The 26,831-nt window shown below is 43.3% G+C and overlaps 3 protein-coding genes across 12 annotated transcripts; 2 read left to right on the forward strand and 1 right to left on the reverse strand.

The window, feature by feature from the left end:
• The first annotated feature begins 2,510 nt into the window (after positions 1 to 2,510).
• Positions 2,511 to 6,943, forward strand: LOC119349829. Of its 3 annotated transcripts, XM_037617923.1 has the most exons (5): positions 2,511 to 2,807; positions 2,909 to 3,214; positions 4,345 to 5,938; positions 6,058 to 6,177; positions 6,294 to 6,504. In XM_037617923.1, exons 2-5 carry the CDS (start codon positions 2,991 to 2,993, stop codon positions 6,375 to 6,377), a joined length of 2,022 nt encoding a protein of 673 aa, XP_037473820.1. In that variant the 5' UTR covers positions 2,511 to 2,807; positions 2,909 to 2,990; the 3' UTR covers positions 6,378 to 6,504. The 3 variants fall into 3 exon arrangements, with proteins under 3 accessions (XP_037473820.1, XP_037473818.1, XP_037473819.1); XM_037617921.1 differs by having other exon boundaries at positions 2,512 to 2,807; positions 6,058 to 6,943; XM_037617922.1 differs by having other exon boundaries at positions 2,512 to 2,807; positions 2,941 to 3,214; positions 6,058 to 6,943.
• A 1,229-nt stretch (positions 6,944 to 8,172) lies between these two features.
• LOC119349831 lies at positions 8,173 to 25,269 on the forward strand. Of its 8 annotated transcripts, XR_005169555.1 has the most exons (10): positions 8,173 to 8,718; positions 9,048 to 9,167; positions 9,500 to 9,587; positions 11,910 to 11,989; positions 15,977 to 16,138; positions 16,228 to 16,308; positions 16,403 to 16,476; positions 16,590 to 16,639; positions 23,313 to 23,419; positions 24,800 to 25,254. XR_005169555.1 is itself a non-coding variant. In XM_037617925.1 (2 exons), the coding sequence occupies exons 1-2, from the start codon at positions 8,614 to 8,616 to the stop codon at positions 25,025 to 25,027; spliced, it is 333 nt and encodes a 110-aa protein (XP_037473822.1). In that variant the 5' UTR covers positions 8,173 to 8,613; the 3' UTR covers positions 25,028 to 25,269. The 8 variants fall into 8 exon arrangements, 1 of the variants encoding a protein (XP_037473822.1); XR_005169553.1 differs by lacking the exon at positions 16,590 to 16,639; XR_005169554.1 differs by lacking the exon at positions 16,590 to 16,639 and having other exon boundaries at positions 9,048 to 9,138.
• LOC119349830 lies at positions 16,691 to 24,769 on the reverse strand. The gene is made up of 14 exons (XM_037617924.1): positions 24,306 to 24,769; positions 24,178 to 24,222; positions 23,928 to 24,089; positions 23,725 to 23,841; positions 23,462 to 23,656; positions 23,143 to 23,361; positions 22,709 to 22,774; positions 22,538 to 22,615; positions 21,506 to 22,444; positions 21,312 to 21,413; positions 20,879 to 21,135; positions 17,678 to 20,787; positions 17,552 to 17,584; positions 16,691 to 17,057 (listed from the first exon to the last, which is right to left on the reverse strand). The coding sequence occupies exons 1-12, from the start codon at positions 24,370 to 24,372 to the stop codon at positions 17,683 to 17,685; spliced, it is 5,352 nt and encodes a 1,783-aa protein (XP_037473821.1). The 5' UTR covers positions 24,373 to 24,769; the 3' UTR covers positions 16,691 to 17,057; positions 17,552 to 17,584; positions 17,678 to 17,682.
• Positions 25,270 to 26,831: the final 1,562 nt, after the last annotated feature.

Raw genomic sequence — 26,831 nt, forward strand, 5'->3', positions numbered from 1 at the left:
CAGATAGCTTGGGCCTAATACCAAACAGACATCGCAGCCAAACCTAACATCTAAGACCTGAGATCCCATCCAGGACGCCTGCCGGGCATGGGCCTCATCGGTCCGGCGTGCACTCAGAGGCCGCCGCCGCCAACTGCCACCGCTCCATCTTCAGAACTGTACTGATGCATCAACCTTGCTCGGCCCAGCTATCGTCGACGCCACCACGGCGCCCAACGGCACCTCCTCCCTGCGCGCAAACAGCTAAGCACGTCGCAGTCGCCACTGATACACCTCAGCACCATGCTGTCAAGAACCACCAGCCGACACGGCTTGAAGTCTTTGAAAGATCTGTCGTGCGTAGCACCTGCCGACCAGGCATGACAAAGCGTAGCACCTGTCGGTCAGGCATGACTTGACATCTCCACCGAAGCTCCGTGCAAGATGAAGCCGCTCCACCTCCAGCCTCTTTGAACGGGACGGGAGCACCCCAGGAAGACACGGCGAAGAGTTGGGCACCACAATCACCACGAGAGCCGGACCAGCCGACTGCCATGGCGAAGCGACACCACTAAAGAGAGAACCGTCGCCATCAGGAACGCCAAGAACGCGCTGCAGCTGTCCCACCTCCCCGCGGACCCAAAGTGGCGCCTTCAAGAGCCGGGCACCACCGCCGCCCAACCAAAGTTGTTCCGCCGTCTGCGCCCTTTGGTTCTGATCTTTGTAGTCGGCAGCCGCAGCAGGCCACATCGATTCAGTTTCACAGCCACAACTCACGGATTCAACTATTGAGGGTATAATTGCTAATTAGATGTATTGATCCTTCAATTTCTGAAATTAGGAGCTCTCCTTTCATGCACTCATGCTGATTCTTAACTCAAGTACTGTCATGCTAATTCAATTTCTGAATTCATCTATCACTGCATGGTGCAGGAAGGGGCACAGTTTTCTTCTCGCTGTCCAGCAGGCTGCAGCCTGCAGTACAGACTTGCAAGATTAAGTAAGTCTATTTAATTATAGTGAAACTAGAGGCTTGTTTGCAGTTGATTATGAATTATTTAGACATGGGAATTTGAAATTTTTCGTTTGAATTTGTAATGTGACAATGTTTATAAATTTTGAATTTGTTACGGTGAGCATTATCTGTAACTATCAGTACTCTAAAAACTTGAGTAATTTTACTTTTCAGGTGTAAAACATGAAGAGGAAGAATAACCGTACTATTGATTTGACAGCTTTCTTGAATGATGGGGCAAAAATACTTGAATGATTGCTTGGTCACATTTATTGTAAGGGAATTCTTCTTGCAAGTTAAAGATGATGACATCTCAATCTCGAAAAAAAAGATGATGACATCAGAACTCATTTTCAAAGCATAAAGGATCGCAAAGTTATCATGTAATTTGTAAGTATATATCTTAGATTTTGTCACAATATATTGAGCAATTTTTACTGCTATATGTTGAACAGTACCAAGTTTGATCAATATTTTATCAATATAATTTATTATGACATATCGTTTATAGTTTAGATCTAGTACAATATGTTGCTATAATCGGTTATACGCCCCAAAAGGAAGGCTATAGGCTTCCATTAAAGGTTTCTAAATTTTGAATACACAGCCCTCAATTCTTGGGCCCGCCCCTGCCTGGAGCGCCGCCGGCGTCGTGGCCGCCGCAGCCGGCCAAGAAATTACTCCGATCCAGAGCTCCCAACCCCACATCCGCGCAGTCGGCCATCGGATCCGGCCAGACTGACGAGGAGGAAGCAGCAGCACGGGGGCTCCGTCTTCAGATCTGGCGAAGGAGAGCAGCAGGGGATCCCTTCATGCGGCGCCCGCATCCACCGCCAACTCGCCGCTGGCGCGGCCGAGTAGACGCCGCCCTCAACTCCGGCGAGCGCCGCCCGCCGCCAGGACGACGCCGCCCTCACCAGCAGAGGCCGCCGCCTCAAACCCTAGGCCCAAGCCTGAGCGGCATCGCGGCCGAGGGCCTCGCCGCCACCCTCATCGGTGGCCGCGCAGGGGACCCGGCGCCCGTCTCCGACGGCGGCGAGGGAAGGAATCGAGAAGGGGAGGAGGCGGACGGGGAGGTCGGTCGCCCCCGACGCGAGGGAACGGGACGAGGGGACATTCATATAAACATGATGATTTGTGTTTGGAATTTTTTAAAACTTCAAAATAGCATTTTGGCACAGTTCAAAAAATAGGGCTCCAATGCACCCGGATTCCAAAGTGACTTTTTGTGGTTACAAGTTGGTTTTGCGTGTGGTGGTATAGTTACGTACGTTATTGTACAAAAAGTGTGTGTGGGCTGTGGCCCGTGATCCTAAATGGAGTAGATGACTGCTACACCGAATTGAAGGATTCTTACCCTCAAAAAAAAAAAAAGAATTGAAGGATTCTTGTCCTGCGCCCCAGCCCCCAGCTCGTCGTCAGTGTCACAGAGGTCAAGGTCTTCCCCAGCGACGACATAAATTCGGCATCAAAACACTGCCACTGCACTACCTACCGAGTTAGAGAAATCAATGGCCTCTCCAGCGCTCCCTCTACCACTAAAAACTCGACCAACATGCTGCAGTGTTTCACATAATTGACGAGAGAGAGAGAGAGAGAGAGAGAGAGAGAGCACGGGGCAGCAGGGCTTCTCCATGGCAGGGTGATTGGCATGGATCTGTTGCTATTCAGCCTCTGCATGCGCAATGCTTAACCGTGTTAATTTTCATTATCGGAGCTCCGATTAAGGCCGGGCTGCTGTTCCCCGTGTGCAGTATGCTCCTCAACGCCGGCAACTAGGCCGAGCGGCGCCCCCGTCTACCTCGCCGCTGAGGTATGTTTCTCCCGGACCCCTCCCGTCCCTGCTCTCTGAGTTTGGTTCTTGCATCTCTTGATCTGGCTCATGAGTGGATTTCGGTGATTTTGCATTCTCAGATCTGACTGCTGCAACTTGTTCTCGGTTTTAGTATCATCATCTTACGGCACATCGGATTGACCTTGCCGATTGACGTCAGTCATGGCTGCTAGCCCAGACTGTCTTGCTGACGACAGCAACTGGGAGGAGGTACGGTTTATCAACAGCTACAGTGTGTTCATGGGCTATCTGTCCATGGCCATCAAGGGCTTGGGTTTCTTGGTTCTTACTTGGACCACCGTTGTACTTCTCGGTGGCTTCGTCTCCATGCTGGATAACAAGGACTTTTGGTGCCTGACCTTCATCACCCTTGTACAGACAGCTGGGTTAGTATAACTCATGTCTCATTTATCATTTATTCGTCCTACTAATTTTCTTTGTTCTCGGTAGTGTATGTACTCCCATATTGACCAAGCGTATAGAAATATCTGTAAAGATCTACTCCCTCTGTTCACAATTACTTGTCACAAAAATAGATAAAAATGAATGTATCTACAACTAAAATACATCTAGATACATTCATTTCTTGGACGAGTAATTCCGAACGGAGGGAGTATGATATATCACATATACAAAATATGAAAGTACATTTCAAAAGTAAATTAATGGAATAAAATTGATTTGTTAGATGTTGATACATTTTTATATAGACTTGATCAAACTCGATGAAGTTTGACTTAGGAGAATCCTAGAACTTCCAACTGTTTTGAAACGGAGGGAGTACCTCTTAAACAAGCCGGATATTGTCTTCGGAGGCCGAGCTCCATGGAGCTCGGTTTTGAAAATTTTGAATTTTGTTGAATTTCATATTTTCTACATTAAAAAAAACATATATACGTGAAGGCATAACACATATGTGTGTAAATTTTCAGGGCAAAATAAGTTGAAATGAGGGCTGTGCAAAAAAGACAAATCTGGGGCTTTTTTAACACATGATACTATTCATCCTTCCAGGCCATGAATTTGTCTTTTTTGTACAGGTCACATTTCAACGTTTTTCATTCTAAAACTTTACACACATGGACATAACATACTTATTTACTTGCACATTTTTTTTCGGATTTTTTTGAAACCGAAAAGTTTGAATTTTGATTTGTTTTCAAAAAAAGGCCTCCATGGCTCCCAAGAGCCAAACGTCCGCTCTCCAACATACTATATATCTTTATTATTAATTATTCTTATATACCTCAACATAAATTACACACAAAAAATATAGTTGAAGTCCTTTGTTTATGCAGTATGCCATTTTTACGTACAAAAATGTAGTTTATGTCTAAGAAATACAGAATATGAGGTCTTAAATGTAATTTTTCATTGAACTCGCTTTCAGATGTCCAATAGGTTATTAATGAAGTATATTAAAAATGATAAAGAGATATAACTGATGGCCATGATATTATCTATATATGTGGTATTTCACGACCCGAAGTATCTGACTCAAAAATATGTATAACAGGATTTTTGATGTTAATCTAAATGAAAAATTAGGCTATATGAAGAATGCATTCTCAGGGTTCATCATGGCAATTTTCTGGGGCGTGGTAGGCGAAGAGCCAAGCTGGGAAACAATATTTGCTTTTCTTTGTCGCAGTTTGTTGGCATGCATTTTAATGTTGGTTCAAGTAGTGGTGTTGGCCATGATATTGGGCCCTCTCGCAATTATATATGTGCTTGGGATATTCATGTCCGGAGTGATCTCGTTGTGGCGTCTGGTAGAGCATGATTATGGGGGCAACTCGGATGGAGAAACATCAAACCTAGCGCCAGCGATGAACACCTTGTACTACCTTGCTCTGCTCCAAGGTGTGCTCTTCTGCTACAGGTTCATGTTGGGTCGTGTGGGGAAGAGATTGTCCTGGGTTGCGGCCACTGGAGAGGAAGTTCAAGCAGTTCTTTACAACTACTTGCACGAAACAAGGAGTGGATGTGAGAAGGACCCGGCATTTGCAAAAGGAAGGAACCTCACCACATATGCCGTAGACAAAATTAGTTCTAATTCACCGGTTGACTGCATTTCCGGTGTGAAGATCTTGTATGCAGCCATAAGTGTAGTGGACAGCACATGTAACCCACGCAAAATAACTGGGCAACGCATGCTGATGGAGCATCTGTTCTTGTGTGCATCATCATCTCGGTGCGCACTACAGAAACTGCTAGAGACATTGGGTTCAAGATATGACACAGAGAGGAGACACCAAGCGGCGACAATAGTGGACCGAATTGCACTCTTCATTAATTTGGAGCAATTTCCTTGTGGTATTCAACACATATCCTCCCTGATCGGGACATTTAAACAATATAATTCACCAGCCGGCGAACTTGGGAAGGACTACCAGAAGTTGTTGCTACAAGGCTTGTCTATCCTCCAGAATCTGGCTACTGACGAAAACAACTGCAGAGTCATGAGCGACACTCGAGATCTGGTCTCCAAAATCATGGCGCCTGTAACTTCCGACCTACTTGACCACACCGGTGATGATCATGGTACGTGGTACAAAGTAGTAAGTGAATCAATGGAATTGATGAACCAATTAACTCTTGCTCAAGGAGAAACGGGCACCAAATTACGTCGTGAAATCTCAAACTGCGCAGGAGCAATAGGCACTCTCTGGAGGATTATTAGCTGTAAAAGGTGTAAAGAATGGTTGCAGGGAAGAGCCATTTGGATTCTCACACGACTGTACATTGATAATATTGGAATCAGCAGATCAAGTGATTCTGAGCTTCTCGAAAAGGAAAACAGTTGTGGCGGAGAAGATTTTGTTAGGATGCTAGTGAACATCTTCACTCACCATAACGAGTATAGCAGCTTTGTCAGAGAATGTGCAGGAGAAGCACTATCGAAGATATGTTTCCTTGGCAGAATTAGTGATGCCACAATTATCATACAAACAAGAGATGATGTTGTCGATAGTCTCGCTCAAGTACTTTTACATGAAGGAAAAAAGACACGCAGACAAGCAGCAGCAGCAGAAATACTGAAGTATCTATGTACTCATTACACTAAGGATGATGAATACCTCGGCAAACTTAAGAAAGCAACCCTCAAGGTAATTAGTCCTAGTCAAACGATGAATAGCAATTGTGCTACAAATTATTGCCAATGTACTTGATTATATTTATGACCTCTTTTAGACTAATTTGGAATGTTAATTCATTCTCGTCGCAGGTGATAGGAAAAATGCTTTGTCCCAGGGTCGAAACACACAATGGAAGAGATATAGAAAGCCAATGTGATGACACACAAGAAAGCAATGAACCGGAGAAGAAGGAGGACGAGGGATTCCAGGTGGACGCACTCTCAAAAATGTCACTGAACTTGCTATTGTCACTGCTATCCCTTTGTGGGACTGTCTACGACACCAAGTTGATCATTGATTTGTCTACTTGGTTGGATCCATCTAGCTTTCTAAACAAGCTCGAGGAGATACTAGTGGAAGAAAGCTACAGCGCCACTGGAAACCTATCATTGTACAAGGCTACTGCTAAGATGGTCATATCAATGCTCAAATGCAATGGTGGCGGGTTCCTCAGACGAGAGGACTTTGGGAGCTTGATAGATACGCTCTCTAGTGCTTCTGAGGACATGCTAGATCTTGACTACTCCATGATTTGTTCTTCCGCCAGTAGCTCCGAATCCAGATCGAAGCTTAATAGGCGTACTCTCATGTCACTCGTGAGAGAAGCGAAAGAACTGCATGCCATGGTACCATCTACCTCTTCCAGTGGCTGATTTGCAATCAAGTTTAGATACTTATTAATTATTATACATATTTTCATTCACTGGCTGGATGTGTACTGTGTGAATACTCTATATATGCATGGTGTACTGCTCCATCCGTATAACCAGCGGGTGTTTGCATTTTAGTGTTGCCGGTGTCCTTGTCGTGAGAAAAAGTTCGGTATGTAGTTTGTATTTGTGTTTATGGTTAGAGTGAGATTTTTTTTTTTGAAAGACCCAATGTGAGAGAAATTGTTATGCACTGTTATGTGTACCCCAGGTTTAAGAGCTACTCCATTTATTTTTTGCTGAATGTAGCTTTGATCATTGCTTATGTGTTGGCTGCTGTTTTTTTTCTTCTGAATGTAATTCAACTTTCCTGTGAATACAAGATTTGCCTGGAGTTACATTTGGGCAGCCCTAGCTTGCTCGTGTTGTTTTCTTTCCAGCTGCTGCTCCTTATGTGATTGCTGCACGTAGTTTAGCAGAACGACCTCCCCAGATGGTTCGAAATGTTGTACGGAATCATGGTTCAGCCGCACAGATCCACGTGTAGTAGATGTTAAATCGTACGACATAGACCATAGGTTCGGCTGAACCATGATCCTGAATCACGTCTCTCCCAGATGGTTGGTAATCATGGTTTCCATTTGCCTAGTAATTATGACAAACTTTATGGGTGCAACTGCATGCTAGTAAACCACAGTGATTCACTACAGTAGTGTAAAATATGTTCTTATATTATATCAAGCCTAGAGAAAGACACACCTTAGGGCGTGTTCGGCAATGACCCAGCTTCACAGAACTCCACGGAATCAACTTCTCATCCTCGCTTCTCACTCCAGGTAGCGAACCCAGGAACGTGCGGGAGCCAGCGACAGCTTCTCGCGGAGCTGCAGCCCAGCTGGAGGGCAGTGGCCTGTTAGGAGTGCGTTGGGCCGGCTGGATGCAGCCCATTTCGAGGGAGAGAAGAGAGATTGTGTACCGAATCGTTTTTCTTACGAGGGACTAACGAATCGTTTTCTTTAGCGGTGGCAGGTCGCCGGTAATATCATCCAACTCTCGCTTTTCCATTCGGTGAAGCTGGGCTTTCGTTGCTTCTTATTTTTGCATTACGGGGTCGCTCAGCTTCTCGTTTCCAGCTTCTACAAGCTGACTGCTTCACTCGAGGATTTTGAGAAGATACTAGTAAGTATGCACGTGCAACGCACGTCTCAAATTTTTATCAAGTGAGTTCAAATGGTATACTATTAAAATGATCCTTGCAAAAATAAATAAAATAAATGGCAGAAAATGTTTTGATGTCACTCAAATTGTATTTTCAAAAGTGTGACATATTTGTGATCATGATTTTGAAATTAAAATAAAAACAATTATCAGTTTTTTACAAAAAGTTTTGTAAAAACTTTTAAAATCATCACATGATCATGACTAAACAAATTATTTTGTGAAATCCTTGTGATACAAGTCATGGTGATAAAAAAAATTAGACCCACGCAGCTCAATCGGACACGCCAGTTTAATAAAAAAAAATCACAACGCTGCACACTCACTGCACCGCCCCCGCTAGGCATATCTCCCCGCCGTTCCCCATTTTTGTGGTCGCTAGCTACCCCTCTCCACCGCGTCAAGCCGGCCCTCGCTACGCTCAGGCGCTCAGCCGTGGCCGCACCACGCCCAGCTGACTCTACCGTCAGCGCCGCGCCTGCTGCAGCTGCCGCCGCCACCGCGCCTGCTGCAGCTGTCGCCGCCGCCAAATCTCTGCCAGCAGGATGCGGAGGCGTGGGATTCGAATTCGGTCGCCGGATCCGCTCGAGCTCTATCGGGCGACCCAGCGCAAGCCGTCTGAGGCGGATGCGGAGGAGTGGGATTCGTCTCCAACGGATAGGTGGCCGCGGCCATCCCGCGCCGGCGTTGACCGAGCAACGTGGGTCCCGCCGCCTCACCAGATGAGCGGTTCGGGTGCTTTTCTTTCCCGGCGAGCTGCCCCGTGCTTGCCCCCAGATGAGCGTCGGCCTGCCTAGGGGAGTAGTCGAAGAAGCGGGCGTCGCGCTCATCCTCGCCTTCGCCCGATGCGAGAACTCCCGCTCCGTGCGCCGCCGGCAGCTGGTAAGCTCACGCGCCGCCCTCCACATCCGCCTGATGCAGTAATGTTCTCCTCAATTGCAGCAAACCGATCAATTTCTTCCCGCTTCAGTTTTAGGTATTGCTCAAGGAACACATCGTCATGGCCACGTTTCTTGGTTTCTCTATGATGTGCTCCATGTATCTCTGAAAATATTTGTGTGGGTCTTGGTGGGGCCTGCATATATTGCATAGGTGTAGATGAATGTGGGAGAGAATCCAAATTGCCTTCCTTGCTTAGTTTAGACTCGGCCAAAAAACGTAGAGTGTTGACAACCTAATGCAGAACCTAATAAGTTTCTCTTTTATATAAGGGAAAGAGCATTGATGGGATGGTCATGGAAGATGAGGTCAAGAAGGTGCAGGATGAACCTTGATGGGATGCTCAGGGAAGATGAGGCCAAGGTGGATACGCCCATGATGCATGGATGCATGTATGAATTATACTTGCACAAACATACCGTGACAAGTATCTCATGCCAAGCTTTAGTTTTGCTAAGAGATCTTGTTGCTCGTATGAATTTTCTTTCTGATATAGTCGTACCACTAATTTACTGTGAGTAGTAATTGTGCCACTGAAATCTACAACTGCACTAATCTTTGGTCAACGATGAAAATGGACTCCACGATTTCAGTGATGTTTCTACATAAGAAATTTGGAATGCTAACAAGAGAAGATAAACATGCGCATAGCAATTAAAGTGATTTTGTTCCTGTCATCTTATATTTAAACAGGTTGCTAATTTTTGATGGTTTGCTACTGTAGTTAACATGATGGATGAATAGTGCTTTCGGTTGTTTGAAGAATGTGAGTTTGACATCATAGGTTTCCATTTTGTGAAGAAAACATCAAGGTGAGTTTCACACTTACATTTTATTATTATTGCTGCTCATGTGTGGTCAGAAAACTTTGCAATGACAAGATAGATGCTAGTATTTTCTGCCAGCTTAAATTTGCAATATCATGTCTGCTGCTGTGCTTTGTTTGCAATATTTCATTATTTGTGACTATGATTCCAGCCAGCTTAAATTTTGCTGGTAAAGCCAAATTCTGTCCTGGACGTATGTGTAATATAGTAGTAATAACACTCGACATTAACAAGAAGCAAGTCTGCTAAAACATGAAACCATGTAATCCAAGTGTTCTTCAGTTTTCTTATTATAAATAAGTAAGCATGTACGTGCAACGCACGTCTCAAATAAAACAAGTTTGTATGCTATTTTACAAAATTTTCAGATTGATCCGAAATGTTATTTTGTCTTTGAAATTCTATTTTCAAAAAATGTGACATATTTCTGATCCAACACGTGCTAATTTTTATTTTAGTGAGTTATTTTACCAAGCCATTTAAATGTGTCTTATGCACAACGATATGAGCACGTGTGTAACACATGATCCAGAAACATGTTTTCGCATAAAATTCACTGTCGCATAACAATTGTATAATCTGTTACAAAAATATATTTTAAAAACTGCAACTAAGCATGTCTTGAAGGTCCACCTTTTGAAGCAATGAAGGTCCATCTATAGATGCGATCAATGATGCTTCGTTCAATGTATGGGATATTGTTTTGAGCTTCATTCTCATCATACTTTAAAAGATGCACCAAAAATTGCTTCCTCAGCTGAAAACCATCCTACATATGCATTATACAACTTAGTTGTAACAAGTTGCATGTGCAATGTGTATACAAATAAGCATAGTGTCAATACTTACGTTGGGTATGGGAAAATATAGTTTTCCATCGCACAATGAGTGCATGTAATTAAAAACCAAATAACCGGACAGGGCACTACATGTATGAAATAAACACATAATGTGAGTCGAATGAATCAATTAATATTGTAATGCGTTTAAAAGATTCATACCAATGTGAATTTGTTGGAGCAACAGGAACTATGCATTCCCATTTAGAGATATCATCCTTGAATGCAGGGTTTGCAACTTCAAGCGCAAGGTTTAGGTTGTCAACCATAATTTTAAGTACATTATTCCCCAAAGTAGGTATTGGTATCGGATCAAAAATTGAGACAACTTTTTTGTTTTGATCCAACACAAACAATAGAAATAGCCCAAACATATACCAAGGCAATAAAATCTGCAATGATGAGATAGTTTAGAAATAAATGGAATATTAATTAAGACCAAATAAAGCACCGTTAGAGATGAAAAATTAAAATCTTACCGTATTACATTGTGAGATATGATAATCATTACTGTCAGGCCAGCTATGAAACAACCGTTTCAATGTAGCAATTTCCACATTTTCACGATGACTTGAGTCTCGTGCATAGTGGAACATCGACTAAAATAAGAATGAGAAAATATTAGTGCAATGAGGAAAAAATGTAATACATGATTATAGTAACTTACACAAAAGTTCAGATCCATATAGTGAGATGGAATGTCTCTGAGAAGCTGGACTTCGTGGCGCGCTAGTATCCGCACAGCCATATTAAAGCAATGTATATCCATGTATTCATCATTGCTCAATATGTTTTTATTTGTCTCAAATTTAAGCTAATAGGGTACGGCTCAGAGCTTTTCACCCATTCGCTCCTGTAAAGTAGACATACTTTCAATTATAATGACATCAGAGTAATTTACTGGAATACAAAATGAATTAAAAAAATATGGCTTACTCTAGTAGAGCGACATCATCAACCATGTTGATAAACAAGCATAGTTCATCTATTAAATCATCGTTTGTTGGATTGACAGATGGTGAAAGTATAAATGATTGCGAGATTAGCTCGACTTCTCCTGATGTATTTGATGTTTTGAAATTCTCAGGAGGTCTATCCAGAATCATACATTCCGTGGGATCTGAGTTGTTGTCGTCATCTTCCATGTCTCGATTTCTTATGTTATCATCATTCAATTCTGAGTCCACTAAAATGACAGCTAGTTTTGTTCTAAAATTTGTCATATGTTCCTATTAAAATAGTAATAAGAGTTAAATAGTGATACAACATAGAATAAGTATAATGATACAGAGTGAAAAATACCTGTGTTGGAATGTCAGACAAAATATTTCCTGTGAAGTACTCCATAAAATTTATCATCCACAGACCACAAGATGACCTGCATGATTACAAAACTCAAATCGGTGCATATGTGTATACTTTCAGCTCGTATACTTTTACATATCCATGCTTTATTCTTGTTGTGCAGAAACTTCTTTTGTGATGCAACTAATGGGGAAATACAAAAATACAAATAATGTCGATTACTTTGAGCCTTTGAGTTAGAAGGTATACCCATCTCTTTGCATTCTGCTCTTAATATACTCTTCTCTTGGCCATGCTGAGATGTTTAAGTCAGGCCACTTATCAGTATTTAGTTCCATTTGAAGCGATGCATATTCGAATACATTTTCCAGTCCTTTGAGCTGTTGAATGAATAAATGACAAAGTATTAGCATGACAACCAAACAAGCCCAGAAATCGTCTTATCAAAAGATGGTGTAGTGGGACTAATGACTAACCATAGCGGTGAGGTCTTTGCGGCTCATTCCTAGGCCCAGCGAGTAGAGCACCTGGATGCATCGCTGCCCTGTATTTATAACTGCTAGGTACCAATGGAAGTTTTCAATGTTAACTGGAACGAATATCTGAAAATAGGGGTTTTTGTTAGTTTAGGTCCCATATACAAACATTGATCCTTGATTGAATTCATAATAATATGTATGGAACTGAGACTCACCATATCATTTTCTAAATAAGTTTTAGCTCTGTTTAATACCCACCTTGGCGCGTCATCCCGTATAGAGCTAAATTCCTTTATCATCTTAGAGATGCATGCATTTTCTAAGAACACACTTCCACCTGACCTCATCTGTAGATGCTCTTTAGCACTTATGCAATGTATGTATGCGTCTATGATCTGCAATATTAAGTGCACACCTTGGTTATAGGAGAGAATAAAAACTCATGTTAAAATAGCATCGTCTTGTCTATATATACTTACTTCATCGCCAAGAAATTCTTCGGGGAGTAATAGACATTCTAAGTGTCGTCTTTTGAGATGTGAGTCGTCGATGCTCACTAAATTTCTTTTATCGTTTGGTTCAGACATGATATTTTCAATCACGGACCAATCATCGCCGGTGCAGACGTAATCTATCATGATGTAAGTAACAACGTTTATTAAAAACAAAGAAAATAAATGTAGCAAAAGCAGGGCATAGAAATTAAATGTAGCAAAAATAGGCATAATCAATCATGATGTAAGTAACAAAATTTATTAATGATGACCACAAAAATAAATTTAGCAAAAGCAGGGCATAGAAGGATTTGTCCGTGCCTTCTGGAGCGACCACGTAGTCTTGTGCCTTCTTAGGTTTGTTATGCAGTCGGATAAGCTTCCCTGTCTGCACAGGCATTGCCAGCTTGTGTACTATAATTTCTGCCCCTTCCCTGCCGGACGTTTGTTCTAATTCTTCGTCCTTAGGGGCCTCCATTTGTTCACTTGTTTCGTTGTCGGTTAATTCCTGGGAGCAACATTACAAAGAATGATTCGTATGCAGGATTAATAAAGGATTAATAATATAATTAAGAATTAGAACTATCTGGGACATATTTGGAGAAGATGCCTGTGTCACTTCGGAGACTTCGGAATCAGTGTCCTGCGTGCTCTTCTCATTCTCCACTTCATCTATGTTGGCTATTCCATTTGATTCTGCCAGCTTGCCCCCTATAGTTTCTGCCCCTTCGGTGCTGAATGTTTGTGCTAATTTGTCTTCATGAGCTGGCTGCATTTGTTTACTTGTTTCGTTTAAGGTTAATTCCTTAGAGCAACATTACAAACAATAATCCGTATGCAGGATATAATTAGAATTATAACTATTTGGGACATAGTTGGAAAATAAAAGACGCCTCTGTCACCTCGGAATTAGTGGACTGTGTGCTTTTCTTTTTCTCCACTCCATATTTGTTGGCTATTCCAGTTGAATCTGCCAGCTTGTCCCCTATAGTTTCTGTCCCCTTGGTGCCGAATGTTTGTGCTAATTCCTCGTCCTGATCTGGCTGCATTTCTTCACTTGTTTTGTTGAAGGTTAATTCCTGTATGCAACATTACAAAGAATAATCCGTATGCAGGATATTATATAATTATAGTTAGAACTATTTGGGACATATAGTTGGAAAGGAATAGATGTCTTTGTCACCTTGGAATCTGTGGACTGCGTGCTCTTATTTTTCTCCACTTCATATTTGTTTGCTATTCCTTTTGATTCTCCCTCACTTAGTAACTGGAACACACAATAATACAATATTATCCAGTATTTATAAAAGAGAAGATATTCATCTTTGTTGGCTATTGAATTTGATTCTCCCTCACTTAGTAACTCGAACACACAATAATACAATATTATCCAGTATTTATAAAAGAGAAGATATTATTCACGTGAGTAAAGAATTATATGTATGATAATGTAGTACAAAATACATATTATTTCGTCCTGCCAGAATAAGAATAATAATGACATGTGAAAATAAAAAGCGCCTTTGTTGCATTGGGGTTTGTATGCTTGTCTTAGGGTAGTACCTTATCAATCTGCATATTTTCCGTATCATCCATGATTTCTTGATCTTGCGATGCCTTTGTTGACTCGTGGTTCATATCCTCGTCCTTGGGTCCCTTGTTGGTGTTTTCCTGAAAACCCAAGCATTTATTATTAGCACGCAGTTAACATTAGTCTCATTCTTATTTCTACATCACACCTGGATGCACATATCTGCATATGTTCTTAACATAGTGGTACGAGGACATTATTTCCAATTAAATTTCAATAATACAATATTATCCAGTATTTATAAAAGAGAAGATATTATTCACGTGAGTAAAGAATTGTATGTATGATAATATAGTACAAAATACATATTATTTCGTCCTGCCAGAATAAGAATAATAATGACATGTGAAAATAAAAAGCGCCTTTGTTGCATTGGGGTTTGTATGCTTGTCTTAGGGTAGCACCTGATCAATCTGCATATTTTCCGTATCATCCATGATTTCTTGATCTTGTGATGCCTTTGTTGACTCGTGGTTCATATCCTCGTCCTTGGGACACTTGTTGGTGTTTTCCTGAAAACCCAAGCATTTATTATTAGCACGCAGTTAACATTAGTCTCATTCTTATTTCTACATCACACCTGGATGCACATATCTGCATATGTTCTTAACATAGTGGTATGAGGACATTCTTTCCAATTAAATTTCAATATGTATTTGTTTGTTTTATTATCCAGTCAACTTTTTGAGAGTCAGTTGGGTGACTATTATCTCAAGTAATTAGGTGGATGTAGTAATAAGAATTTCCTTAGGCACACAGAGCATCTTGGTAATTTTGCGGGGGCAAACAAAGCATGTTGATTCACTTTGTTGGATCCCCTCTAGTGACCATATTGCCTTCTAGATGTGAAATCACGAATATTGTGTAATCACAGAGAGATATCATTACCACGATGATGGCAGATTGATCCGCAGAGCTCACCAGGGATTGTGATGCAGACATGGAGGAAGATGGTAGTTCACCACGGAGAGATGTGTACGGCAGGCTGGAGAGACCTGCGGTGGAGGAGGCCGGCGCGGTGGAGGGGTGTGAGGATGCGGCTTGGGAGAGAGGATGGAGAGGTGGAAGAAAACCCTACGATGCAAAACCTGTTGGTTCTTTGTGCTCCTGATCGAGAGATCGTTAGTTGTAGGCAATATGTAAGGCGGAAATCACGGGAAGGATTTCCATAGCGTGAGGAGGAAAGGAATCGTGGTCGTTATCTCAGGGCCGACACCTTTCCTGTGATTTATCTCAGGGCCATTTTTTTGCTATTTTATACCCGACGCATATACAGATTAATGTAATCATTTTTCGTAATACATTTATATACTGTAATATTGGGTTCAGCTCATCGGATCGTTTATTTGATTTTTTGTGTGCTTTCTCTTACGTTTTAATATACAGAAAGAAAAATTTACCTTTTTCTGTACAGAAGTATAATTCATTGAGATTAAACGATGTACCCTCGCAAACATTGTACTAAATCATCAAGATGAGTTTCGTACTTATGTTTTATTATTACTATTATTGCTACCAACGTGTACAAGAATTTTTTTCAATATTTATTGCACGCTAGTAATATAGCCTGGCCTGGAAAAACTTCATACATAATTTCTTATATGAAAGAAACCATCATCCATATACCACACCTGGGTTAACTGAACTACCTTGGTGGTATTTGCAGGGCTGACCTGCATGAGTACTCATTGAGGAGCAAGAGAATCAAAGACGACATCCTCCGCGCAATGGGCAAGCTATTGGAGCCTGATGAACATTGCCTAGTTAACCAGCTTAACGGCAAGGCTCTCACTTATGCTACATTCAAGGACTATCCTCCGTGTCCAAGGTTTGATCTTTTCATTGGGCATCAAGCCTCACTCTGATGTCTATGCTCTTATGGTTCTTCTAATGGACGAAGGTGTTGTTGGACTGCAGTTTCTCAGAGATGGAACGTGGTACAATGTTCGTACTGTGTCTAACTACACCTTGCTGATCAACGTTGGCGTTACAATGGAGGTATCCATCTCTGAACCTTAAGTAAATTCCTCCCATATTTATGCGACAATGGAGGTAGCCATCTCTGAACCTCGGGATATTTTTATTGGTGCAGATAATGACAAATGGGATATTTAAAGGGCCAGTACCGGGTTGTAACAAATTTGGAGAAAGAGAGACATGATGAAGGTGAGTCTGCTTTGGTGCTACAATACCAGAAAGAAAAACGTATCATTTGTGAGTTGTAATCACGATTTTGAAGAGAAGGTATTTGTGAATGAAATTGCTGCTCCTGTACACAGGATATACTATAGCTTTGTGACAATAATCCCAGCCAACAAGAATTTTGCTGGTAAAGAAAACTTCTGTCCTGGACGTATGTTCATATAGTAGTAATAAATAATAACTCTTGTCATTAACAAAAAGCCCATATAGTAGTAATAAGTAATAATGCTTGACATTAAGAAGAACCAAGCCCTCTCAAACATAAAACCATGTAATCCATCTGTATAAATCCTAGCTGATGCTGAAGTATACTCTATAGTATAGCTTATGCTGAAGAATAGCAAAAGCCAATAACTTTGATAGATTCTTGTTATTACTACTGCAACATTTTAACTTTGGGTGCCTCTCTTCATGTGGCGACTCCTTTCTTTATCCTCTGTCTCACGGAGTACCAACACACTCAGTTTGTCCTGCCGCTTCCAGAAGTTCTTTTTGTTTCATATATTTTTCTTTGCACAGTTTGTCACCTGACATCCTGAAGCTCCCTGAAATATTTGAGAACGTAAGCAGAACAGCACATTCTCCAAACAATTGATAAATAGTTTGCATGATAGCTCAAAAAGATGCACAACAGCTCAAAACATTAGCAGAACAACACAGTTGCATACATTTTGCTCATATTATATGAAAAAGGGGTGTAGCCATTGATCATTATATATGCGTACGTAAGCAGAACAGCACATTCTCCAAACAATTGATAAATAGTTTGCATGATAGCTCAAAAAGATGCACACCAGCTCAAAACATTAGCAGAACAACACAGTTGCATACATTTTGCTCATATTATATGAAAAAGGGGTGTAGCCATTGATCATTATATATGCGTACCCCATCTGATCATTACATAGCATGTGCATACCCCATGTGACATGTTATGTTATCAAAGGGTGATCATTACATAGCATGTGCATACCCCATGTGACATGTTATATTATCAAAGGGGGATCGAATAAGATACTCTTGTGTTCATCCACTTTACCTCCTCATCCGCTTCTTCTTCTCCTTCGATAAACTTGCAAATGAAAAACAAATAATGTTAGATGTAGGAGTATGTAAATATAAATTGACATAGTATTATGTGCAAATAAATATTGGAATAACGCACCTGCATCATCTCCCCAAAACATCTCTGTAGACAATGTTCTTTGTGCTTTTTCCGTATTGATCAACCTCCTTGTTTGGCTTGGCCAAAATCCGTGTCGTCTCTCTAGAGACTCCCCTTGACAATGCAACATATAGCTGACCATGTGAGAATACTGGCTCGGGAAGGTAAATACCGACGTTTGGGATAGTCTGACCCTGCGCCTTGTTAATTGTCATCGCAAAACTCAAGCGGATGGGGAACTGTTTTCTCTTAAGTTTGAAAGGAAGTGAGATGTCCTCAGAGGGCGACATAGGGATCCTAGGTATGAACACCCTCTTTCCAGCATGCTGACCACCAACAATCTCTGCGTCGATTGCATTATCCTGGAAGGCTCTAATCATAAGCCGTGTCCCATTGCATAGGCCATTATGAGGGTCGAGGTTCCGGAGCAGAATGACCGGGCAGTTGACCTTTAATCTCAATACATGCGGGGGCAAGCCATTTGGTGTGATCGAGTTTAGAAAATCAATTGTGTAATTATTCTGCAAGTCATCCTCGATTGAGTCGAAGCTATGGTATAACTTTTCTTCTCCTGGAAATTTGGAGATCATCTTGTCATTCAGGTCATCGACATGATCGTTCTTGGTCGAAAGAATAGCACATGTGCTCATGTACTCTCTCGATATAGCATTGGCATGCAACGATGGGAAGACCTCTTCGATGAGCTTGTTAATAGCTTTTTCATCCTCGGTATAGCCGATCACAATGTCGTCAGGGAGGCGGACATAGTCATCTCCAATTGTCTCTTCCGTTCCATTGCCGATCCTTAGGAGGTATTCGGAGAACCAAGGATCAGACTGTGCTCGCATGTTGCGCGTGAGACTTATCTTGCGTGTCTTATCCCACAGATAGGATCTCAGAAGTGTAGCATCTGTGATCTGTGCTCTTGTCCCACGTGTCACAACAGGAAGGACCTGCCTGAAATCACCACCAAAAACGACAACCTTTCCCCCAAACAACAAACGACTTTCCATTATATCCTGTAGTGATCTATCAAGCGTCTCAAATGCTTGACGTTTTGTCATAGCAACTTCATCCCAAATTATCAAGGACGCTTGCTTAAGCAACTCAGCTGTACCACTCTGCTTTGTGAAACTACACATGCTGTTGTCAGTGAACTTGATTGGAATTTTGAACCTGGAGTGTGCAGTTCGTCCTCCCGGCATTATCGACGCTGCAATACCTGATGTAGCGGTTGCGATGGCTATCTGGCCCATTAAACGCACCTTTCCAAGCAATGCCTTGTACAAGTATGTCTTCCCAGTGCCGCCTGGACCATCAACAAAGAATATCTGACTTTTTTGGTTGACCACATGATCCATTATGTCATTGAAACCAGCCAGCTGCTGACTGTTCAAACTTTTAAATAATTCTAGATGTTCTTTGTCCATGCTGATTTGCCTCTCCTCTGTTACTTCTCTGTAGACACTGTCATAAGAATCATCGGTCTCAACCAATTCCGGGAGTCCATACTTTGTAATATCCTTTCCCATGGATTGCAACATATTACTGATATCTCTGAGGACCATCTGCTCAAGTATTGCCTCATTGGATTGATTACGCCGGTAGTCCTCGGACATCGCTGCTAGATGTTTGTCCCACATCTGTCGAATTTCTGTTGCCTCATAGAATACCAGTATAGTCGCAAATAACTGTCTCAATGCACAAGGCATCTGAAATGTGGCAGCCTCCGTCATGCAATCATCAAGACTCCTGTCGTGCTCAATGAGGCCTAAGTGCTCACATGCCTCCCTGAAGGAACTGCATGGATTGCCATTTACTGTTTTCAAATCATCAAATGAAGTGGCACCTCGGACATGACTTAGGAGCACACGCAAGTAGTACCTCTCTCCTTCAGCGGGGTGTGCATACACAAGTCTTCCAATCTGTGCTCTCTTATTTCTTCTCATCTGCCACACCTTTTTACCAGCTATCCATCTATAGTGTTCTGGAAACTCTCTATACAACCATTTTCGTGCCGCTGGAAACTTTTGGTTCATCTCAAAGTACTCTGTAAGCATTGACTTGGAAGAAGATGGTCGAGAAACAACATCTTCCAGATTTTCAGAAGCTTTAAATGCCACTGTATGCATGTTTGGCAGATGAAGTTGGAGCTGTAGCACAGATGGACTGACACCAAACATCTTGAACCGAAAAATCCTATAAATAGCCTCTGGCGGAGATACATAGCGTGCATCCCTATATTGCCGGATTTCATTGATGATTCCACCGTCATTGATGATATCCTGCTCGAATGCAAAGGATGTCCGATCATGCCCTTTGTAGATGTATTTGAACAAGTACTTGACCGCCTTGATGTTGGAGCATGCCTCTACATTAATGTGGCAGTTGTATCGCATAAGCAGTGAAGGGTTGTAAGGGACCACCCATCTATTGTCCAAATCTGCTCCTCTGATCCTAATTCGGCGCCCATCGTCCCGTCTCCTGTAGATGGGGTATGAGTCTTTTCCTTGTTGTGTGGCATCACAAAAATCTCGCGGGTAATGAAACCGGCACTGTCCATCAATCATGCAAGGGCAACTTTTTTTCAACTCACCACAAGGTCCGTGCAGCATGTGTTTCACGACCAGATCATGCAGAACGGGGTGTTTCTCTTTGTCAGGTATCTCAGCACATATCACCCGATCATAGTCATCTGGGGTTGCTAACTTGCTTTTTGCTTTCATGATTAGAAGTATATGCTCATGCGGGAGACCTCGCTTTTGAAACTCTATGACATGTACATAAGCTGCGACTTCTCCGAAATGCTTACCCTTAGTTAGCAAGTCCATCATATCTCGCTGTTTAGCTTTGTATACTCTTGCCACCAGGTCTGGACGGTCTTGCGGGAGTTGTCCAGGCAACAACTTTTCAGTTATTTCCTCCCAATAGGGATTGCAAGTCATTGTGATAAAATAATCCGGTTTACCCCACCGTTGCACAATTGCCATCGCATCCAGGAACCTCCGCTGCATGTCGCGATCACCACCAGGAAATGTACGTGGAAGCACGATTCGTTTGCCAATCCGATCACCGCGCGACTCGCCGGCAACGACGGTGTCAACAAGACCCTATAGTAGTATAAAAGGTTATGGAAAAGCATGGATTGTAGCCACTTTGTCGTTGTATTATGATGTATTAAAATAAACACAAGCACGGTACCTGGTAGAGGTCAGCGCGTATAACCTTCTGATTTTCCGGTTTTGAGTACCAGTCAAGCCGCATAGTCTCAATCTTGATATACATGTCAATAGCCCACTGTTGGAAAAGGCGACCCCCAAACAAGATGATGTTAAGCAGCTTCTTCCTGACTTGCAGCTTGAAGCAGTAGTACTCCCTCGCACTAACAAATTTCCTGGACTGTGTTTCATTGACCTCATCGTCACCAAAATCCTCATCTTGGTTATCCTCGTTGTCATCTACAGCAATGACAACATAAAAATAAGTATAATGGGAACATAAACATAAGAATTGAAGAATGAGTTGACCGATAGCCCAGCAGGTAAATCAGTGGCCTGGGCTTTAGAGATGAAACCACGCGTTTTAATCACCATTCAAAAACAGCAAGCATATAAATCAATAGTGAACATCATACCTGTATATAAATCAGGGGCTGGGTTTCCTTGTGGTGCAGGATTATCCGGTTCATGCGGTGCAAAATTCTCATCTTGCTCTCTTTCTATAATCAAGTTTTCCTCTGATAGATATAGATGAAAAATAAGATGAAAACATAAGTTTTCGTCATCAAACATAAATAGTAGATATAAAAATTATACAGGAACATCATACCTATATATAAAGCAGAGGCTTGGTTTCCCTGCGCGGCTGACACATGTACTGTATTTTGGGTCGTGTCATCCGTGGCCCCAACATATGGCATGCAACGATTCCAACCAGTCTCTCCATATGGGAAGAATAGTGGATATGACAATGGGTCGTAGCACCCATAGTATGCTCTAATATACAGGGGCCGGTCTCCTTTTCTTCCATGCACGACTACACTCCTGTCAAAGCAATTTTGTGGGTCGCTCCCTTCAACCCATATCGCTGCCACCTGCGAAGTCGTTGGGGCATTGTACCTCCGTTGATCCAAGTTTATATCCGTGTTTAGTGAGATTCTATACTCATCTAGATTGGGAATAGACCCAAGGCTCTTGAAAGTTTGCGCATAAGGGTTACGCTCTAGTATTTGCAGAATCTTCCGTATGAGGTCTATATTAAGATCTGGAGACCTAGTAGCCCTGTGAACCAAGTCTTGATCTGTATCATAAATATAGAGCTGCAAATGCCGAGGGCCATTATCAGCCGGCACCAGATTATCAAGAGCGTGGTACAGCCCACCACATGCACGGAATGTATACACGCGAGTTCCTGCGGTAGTGCTTACTCGGCGATCAAGGGTGACGCCTAGACTTGTGAATGAGAAGTGCGAGTTGAAATATCGTATATTCTCTCTGAAATATTTAGCATCCTCATCTTCTTGACTTGTAAACAACCGTTTCAATTCTTCTGGAACCTCTGGAGTAAATATACCGACTTTTCCTTTTCTGCAACAAAACGCTGGCCCCTCGAACGGAAAACGCAATGCCCCACAGTGAAGGCAGTCAGCAACCTTTCTCAGGACATGGTGCTTTGTAGGTAGGTTTTGGTATATGAATTCATCAGTATTTGACATGTGTGGTGCTCGTGTAGTATTGCGTCCAAGTTGGTACGATTCGAAAGCAACACCTAGCACAGAAGAGGACATGCATTTAATTATGACTCATACTAATAAAATGTGCACTTGAGTGTGTTAAAATGGAAACTACACAATGCGCATACCTCTATCCATATATATTCTAGCTTCTTCATCAGGCTCATGGTATGCAGCTTGTCCATTAGGCAATGGTTCCAAGTAGTCTAGATGGCAATACATTCATCAATCGTAAATGTTGAAAATTTACTGAAGAAGAACTTGATATATGAACAGAATAACAATTATATATAACATACCATCTAAATTGGCTTGTTCAACAACGGGCTCAAAAATTCCATATGGATCATCTGTCTGGTCGTTGCCTAGTATAGAAAACCATAAGATCAGAAGAGGATAATATATATTATAGGTATTATTAGTGGGCCTAGGTTCGTCAAAAGTGTGTCGCAGATGTTGAGTGTTTTCAGTACCTACTGTGTCCACTTCAGTAGGGCATATAGTATCCTTTTCTGGCCCATTATCATGTACATAGGAGTTGGAAAAAGGCTCTAGAACTGAACAAATAAACATTGTGGACACATATGCAAAAGCCTTAAATCGACAAAGTAACCTGCATCTTCAATTGTCAAACCTGGGTATATTTGGTTATGTGTTCACAACTAATTACATACAGAAGCTGATTACAGCCAGAATGCGTGGAACACTATCTACCGAATCCAGTTTAAAATACCTCGTGCAATATCCGTGATGATGGGTTTAATTGGTTTGGTTTTGCTGGCAAGAGGCATAGTAACAGCTCTTATTCGTCCTGCTATTTGTTGCATGTGGTACGCATCATTCCTGTGCAGCCAACTGGATTCATCTTCCTGTGTTAAATTGTTCTCCTTGTTCTCCTTGTAGTGGGGAACGCATTCAGGTGACTGAGATGAACTTGGTATATTCGACAGGCCTGCAAGAGAGTTGCAGTACCACATGAGTACCCTGCACTTATGGGCATATTTGGTGAGGTAAGAAGATGCAATCAATATCTTATGGTAGAAAAGTAGTACTCGGAGATGTAAATTTTTGGAGCTGGGTGACACCGGATTGTCCTGTAGCTGGTGTGTGTGATACAGTGGTATGGTCGGTCATCCTGGCAGTTGTAGCCTTTCTCTTCTCACGAGATAGGCGTTGTCGTTTTAATATTTCATCTTTGTTTTGTGCATACCGCTCCCTGTCCCTCTGCCTCCTTAATTCCTTAGGATCTGCGTAGATAATAAAACTAATTAGTGTAAATAGACAGGGTTGTATATACTTTGTTGATAGTCATTACCAATGGACATGGACACCGGTGTACGTCTTTCATTTTCCTGGGCATTGTTGTTAGCAGAATCAACGACCATTGTTGACTCACTGTAGGGCTGATGTTGCCTCCTAAGCTCGTCAGGGTCTAATATATGATACATTATAGTTATACTTTAGCATACAAAGGTAGTATTTGGATAATACAGAAGCATTCAGTACAAGGGCATTAACCTTGGGCTATCGGCTCGGGTGTATGTGCTACATTCTGCTCATCACCAAGCAGTGCCGTTGAAGCCTGTTTCTTTTCACGGGCTTCACGACGTCTTCTAAGAATGTCATCTCTATTGCGTGCATAATACTCTTTGTTCCTCTGCCTCTTCAATTCTTTAGGGTCTGTTTATTATAAATAAGTAATGCAAGTTAGCACAGAAGCAACAACAGAAACAGTAGCAGAAAGTAGGAACTGTTCGATGATAGTCACCTAATGATTGGTTGTTGCTTAAATCTTGAAATGGGGGGCTTGGGTCTGTATAAATACATATCGCGAGTCAGCACACGAGAAACAACAGAAACAGTAGAACAAAGTAGGAAATGTTTGCTGATAGTTACCCAATGGTTGGTTATTGCTTATATCCTGAAATGGGGTGCGCGGCCCCGCACGATTGGGAGACGACATACCGTCGCCTTCATGTGAATATTGATGACATTAATTTATTAGAACCATGGTTTCTGAAAAAACTTTGGGCTCGATTACTTTGAGATGATTGGATGAAGCAAAAATAGAGGTTTTGTAAACTGCAGACTGATCAATCTTTTAATCAAGCCATTAAAGGATGGCTGATCACTCTTTCAATAATTGCTACATTAGGTGGGGTTCATGTACTTCCCAGAAGTGCATGAGGCAGGGCTAGATAGGCAACTGGGATAGTTTCAGCTTTCATCTAATAAACTGATGTAAACTGGGGTGATTTATCTTTCCTGTGCCCTAGGTATAGTAAAAGTGCAATTGCACGGCATCTGAATGTCTTACTTTTACGATCTTACCTTTTTTGTATGTTTAATGTTTGATCTTCTGTTCTGAAAACCTGTAATCTTGAGCGCAGGGAAGAATCACAGCTGGTCCAGCCGTCCAGGGGCTGTGCAGGGCGGGGGCGGCCGCGCGGGTGCTGGGCGGGATCGTGGGCACTGGCGATCTAGCAGCCTTGTGCCACACTGCGAGGGGGCAGGGCAGCCTCCTTGGCGCCCGCTACGTCGATCGTGCAGGGAGGCGGCTGCGCGGTGGAGTGGCGCGAGGTTGGCGGCCGGAGAAGAAGGTGTTGGCGCGGTGGTGACGGAAGGCAGCAAGGCTCCTGCGCGATTGGGCTAGGAGAATCAATTCATTCCTTTCCTTCCTTAGGATATGCGTCCTTCCTTAGTAGATGCGATTGGAGTTTCCCGATTGTCTGGGGACGATTCGCTAGTCTCCAGGTGAAGCAGGTCAGTCAATGGAAATTGGTACGTGCACACCATGGCGGTATTGGATCAATTCTGGCTGTTAGATTCAGATTCGTGGGAGTAATCCAGCGGTGTTGAATGGGTCGGCTGTTTTGCTGGGGGTAATTGCGGGGTGCATCTAAGAAAGTTATTGTTGGATTGTTTTATAGTAGTGGAGAGAAGCTGGAGGAGATCAGAACAGACCCTTATCAAACGTCGAAAACAGAAAAAAGATGACCTCATTGATGGTGCCGAAGATGACCATGGGGCTCTGGTCCATCTCCAAGTTCGGAAGGCGCACCACGAGGGACCCATGCCAAAACCATGTTTCTGAGGACATGTTACTAGGAGAAACAATACAGACACATGCGAATCCGTTCGTGCTTGAACGGGGTCCAAGAACTTGCTTGCTGTCACTGCATATTTGATACATATGCTTGAATTCTTTTCCATAGGTTTAGAGCATCTCCACCCGTCCAAGGACCAATTTTTTTGGCGCTGGCGGACGAAAAATGTCCCACTCGCATCCTCACGACCTCAATTAGCACCAGATCTGGTCAAAATTTTGACCGACGATCCCACCCCAAACCCAGGATCCTCGGGGGCAACTATGGGAGGAGAGAGAGAGACTATTTTGCATGTCATTTGGCCCACCGTTAGCCTCCCACTCCCTCTCTCCTCACTTTTCCTCCGGGGCCCACCCATGTGCTGCTCTCTCTTCTCTTCTCCTTCTCTTCACCCACGGGCGCAACAGGGCAGGCAGCCACGGTGGGGTGCGGGCGAGCTCGGTGGGGTGCGGGCGATGCGAGCTCGGCAGCGCGTGGCTTTGACCGAGCCGACGCTGGGAGCGCGCTCGTGAACGTCACGTCGTCCGGCCGCACGCCAAGCGCCACCATGTCGTAGAGCATCTCCACCGCCTCAGCGCACCTGCCGCCCTACACAAGCAGGCCGACAACCAGTCCCTGCTCTCCGTTGTCGACGTCGGACCCGTCCTCGCCGACGGCAGGCCATGGACGCGGCGGAGGCCCGTCCCGCTCCGCTCGTGCCACCGCCTCCCGCGCTCGTCCTCCCGGTGCCGGATCTCGCGGAGGAGACACCGCAGCCGCAGGAGAAGGGGCCCGTGCCGACGACGACCGCTGCAGAGACAACAACGACGACCAGCACGGTTCACACGCTCCCTGCCGCGGTGGCGACGACCGCGAGCCCGCCTCCACCTCCCGCCGTGCCCGATGCCGAGCAGGGGCTGCAACAGCTCTCCAGGGTGCTCACCTCGCTAGGGTACAACAAGATGGCGTCAAAGGCGCCGCTCCTCGCTCGCGCGCCACCGCTGGCGAGGTGGCCCGGGGCCATCACCGTCTTCGCGGCCCCTGACGCCTTCCTCCAGGGCTCCTGCCCCATTTGCTCACGCTGCCACCTCCTCGAGCAACACATCGCCATGGGCTACTAGCCCCACTCCGAGCTCGCCGCCAAAGGCACCATGAAGATCCCCTCCGCCTCTGTCGCCCCTTGCGCGAGCGCGACCATGGACTTGATGGCCGGTAGGAGCGTGAAGTGGTCGAGCTGGGCAGAGGAGGCCGAGAGGGAGGAGAGCGGCGCGCCTGGGAGCTCCAACTAATGGGAAACTCCCTCCCAGAGCAAAATTAGCGCCGGCGAATCTTCATC

Source organism: Triticum dicoccoides, chromosome 1B, assembly GCF_002162155.2.
Source record: "Triticum dicoccoides isolate Atlit2015 ecotype Zavitan chromosome 1B, WEW_v2.0, whole genome shotgun sequence".
In the NCBI taxonomy this organism is placed as follows: domain Eukaryota; kingdom Viridiplantae; phylum Streptophyta; class Magnoliopsida; order Poales; family Poaceae; genus Triticum; species Triticum dicoccoides.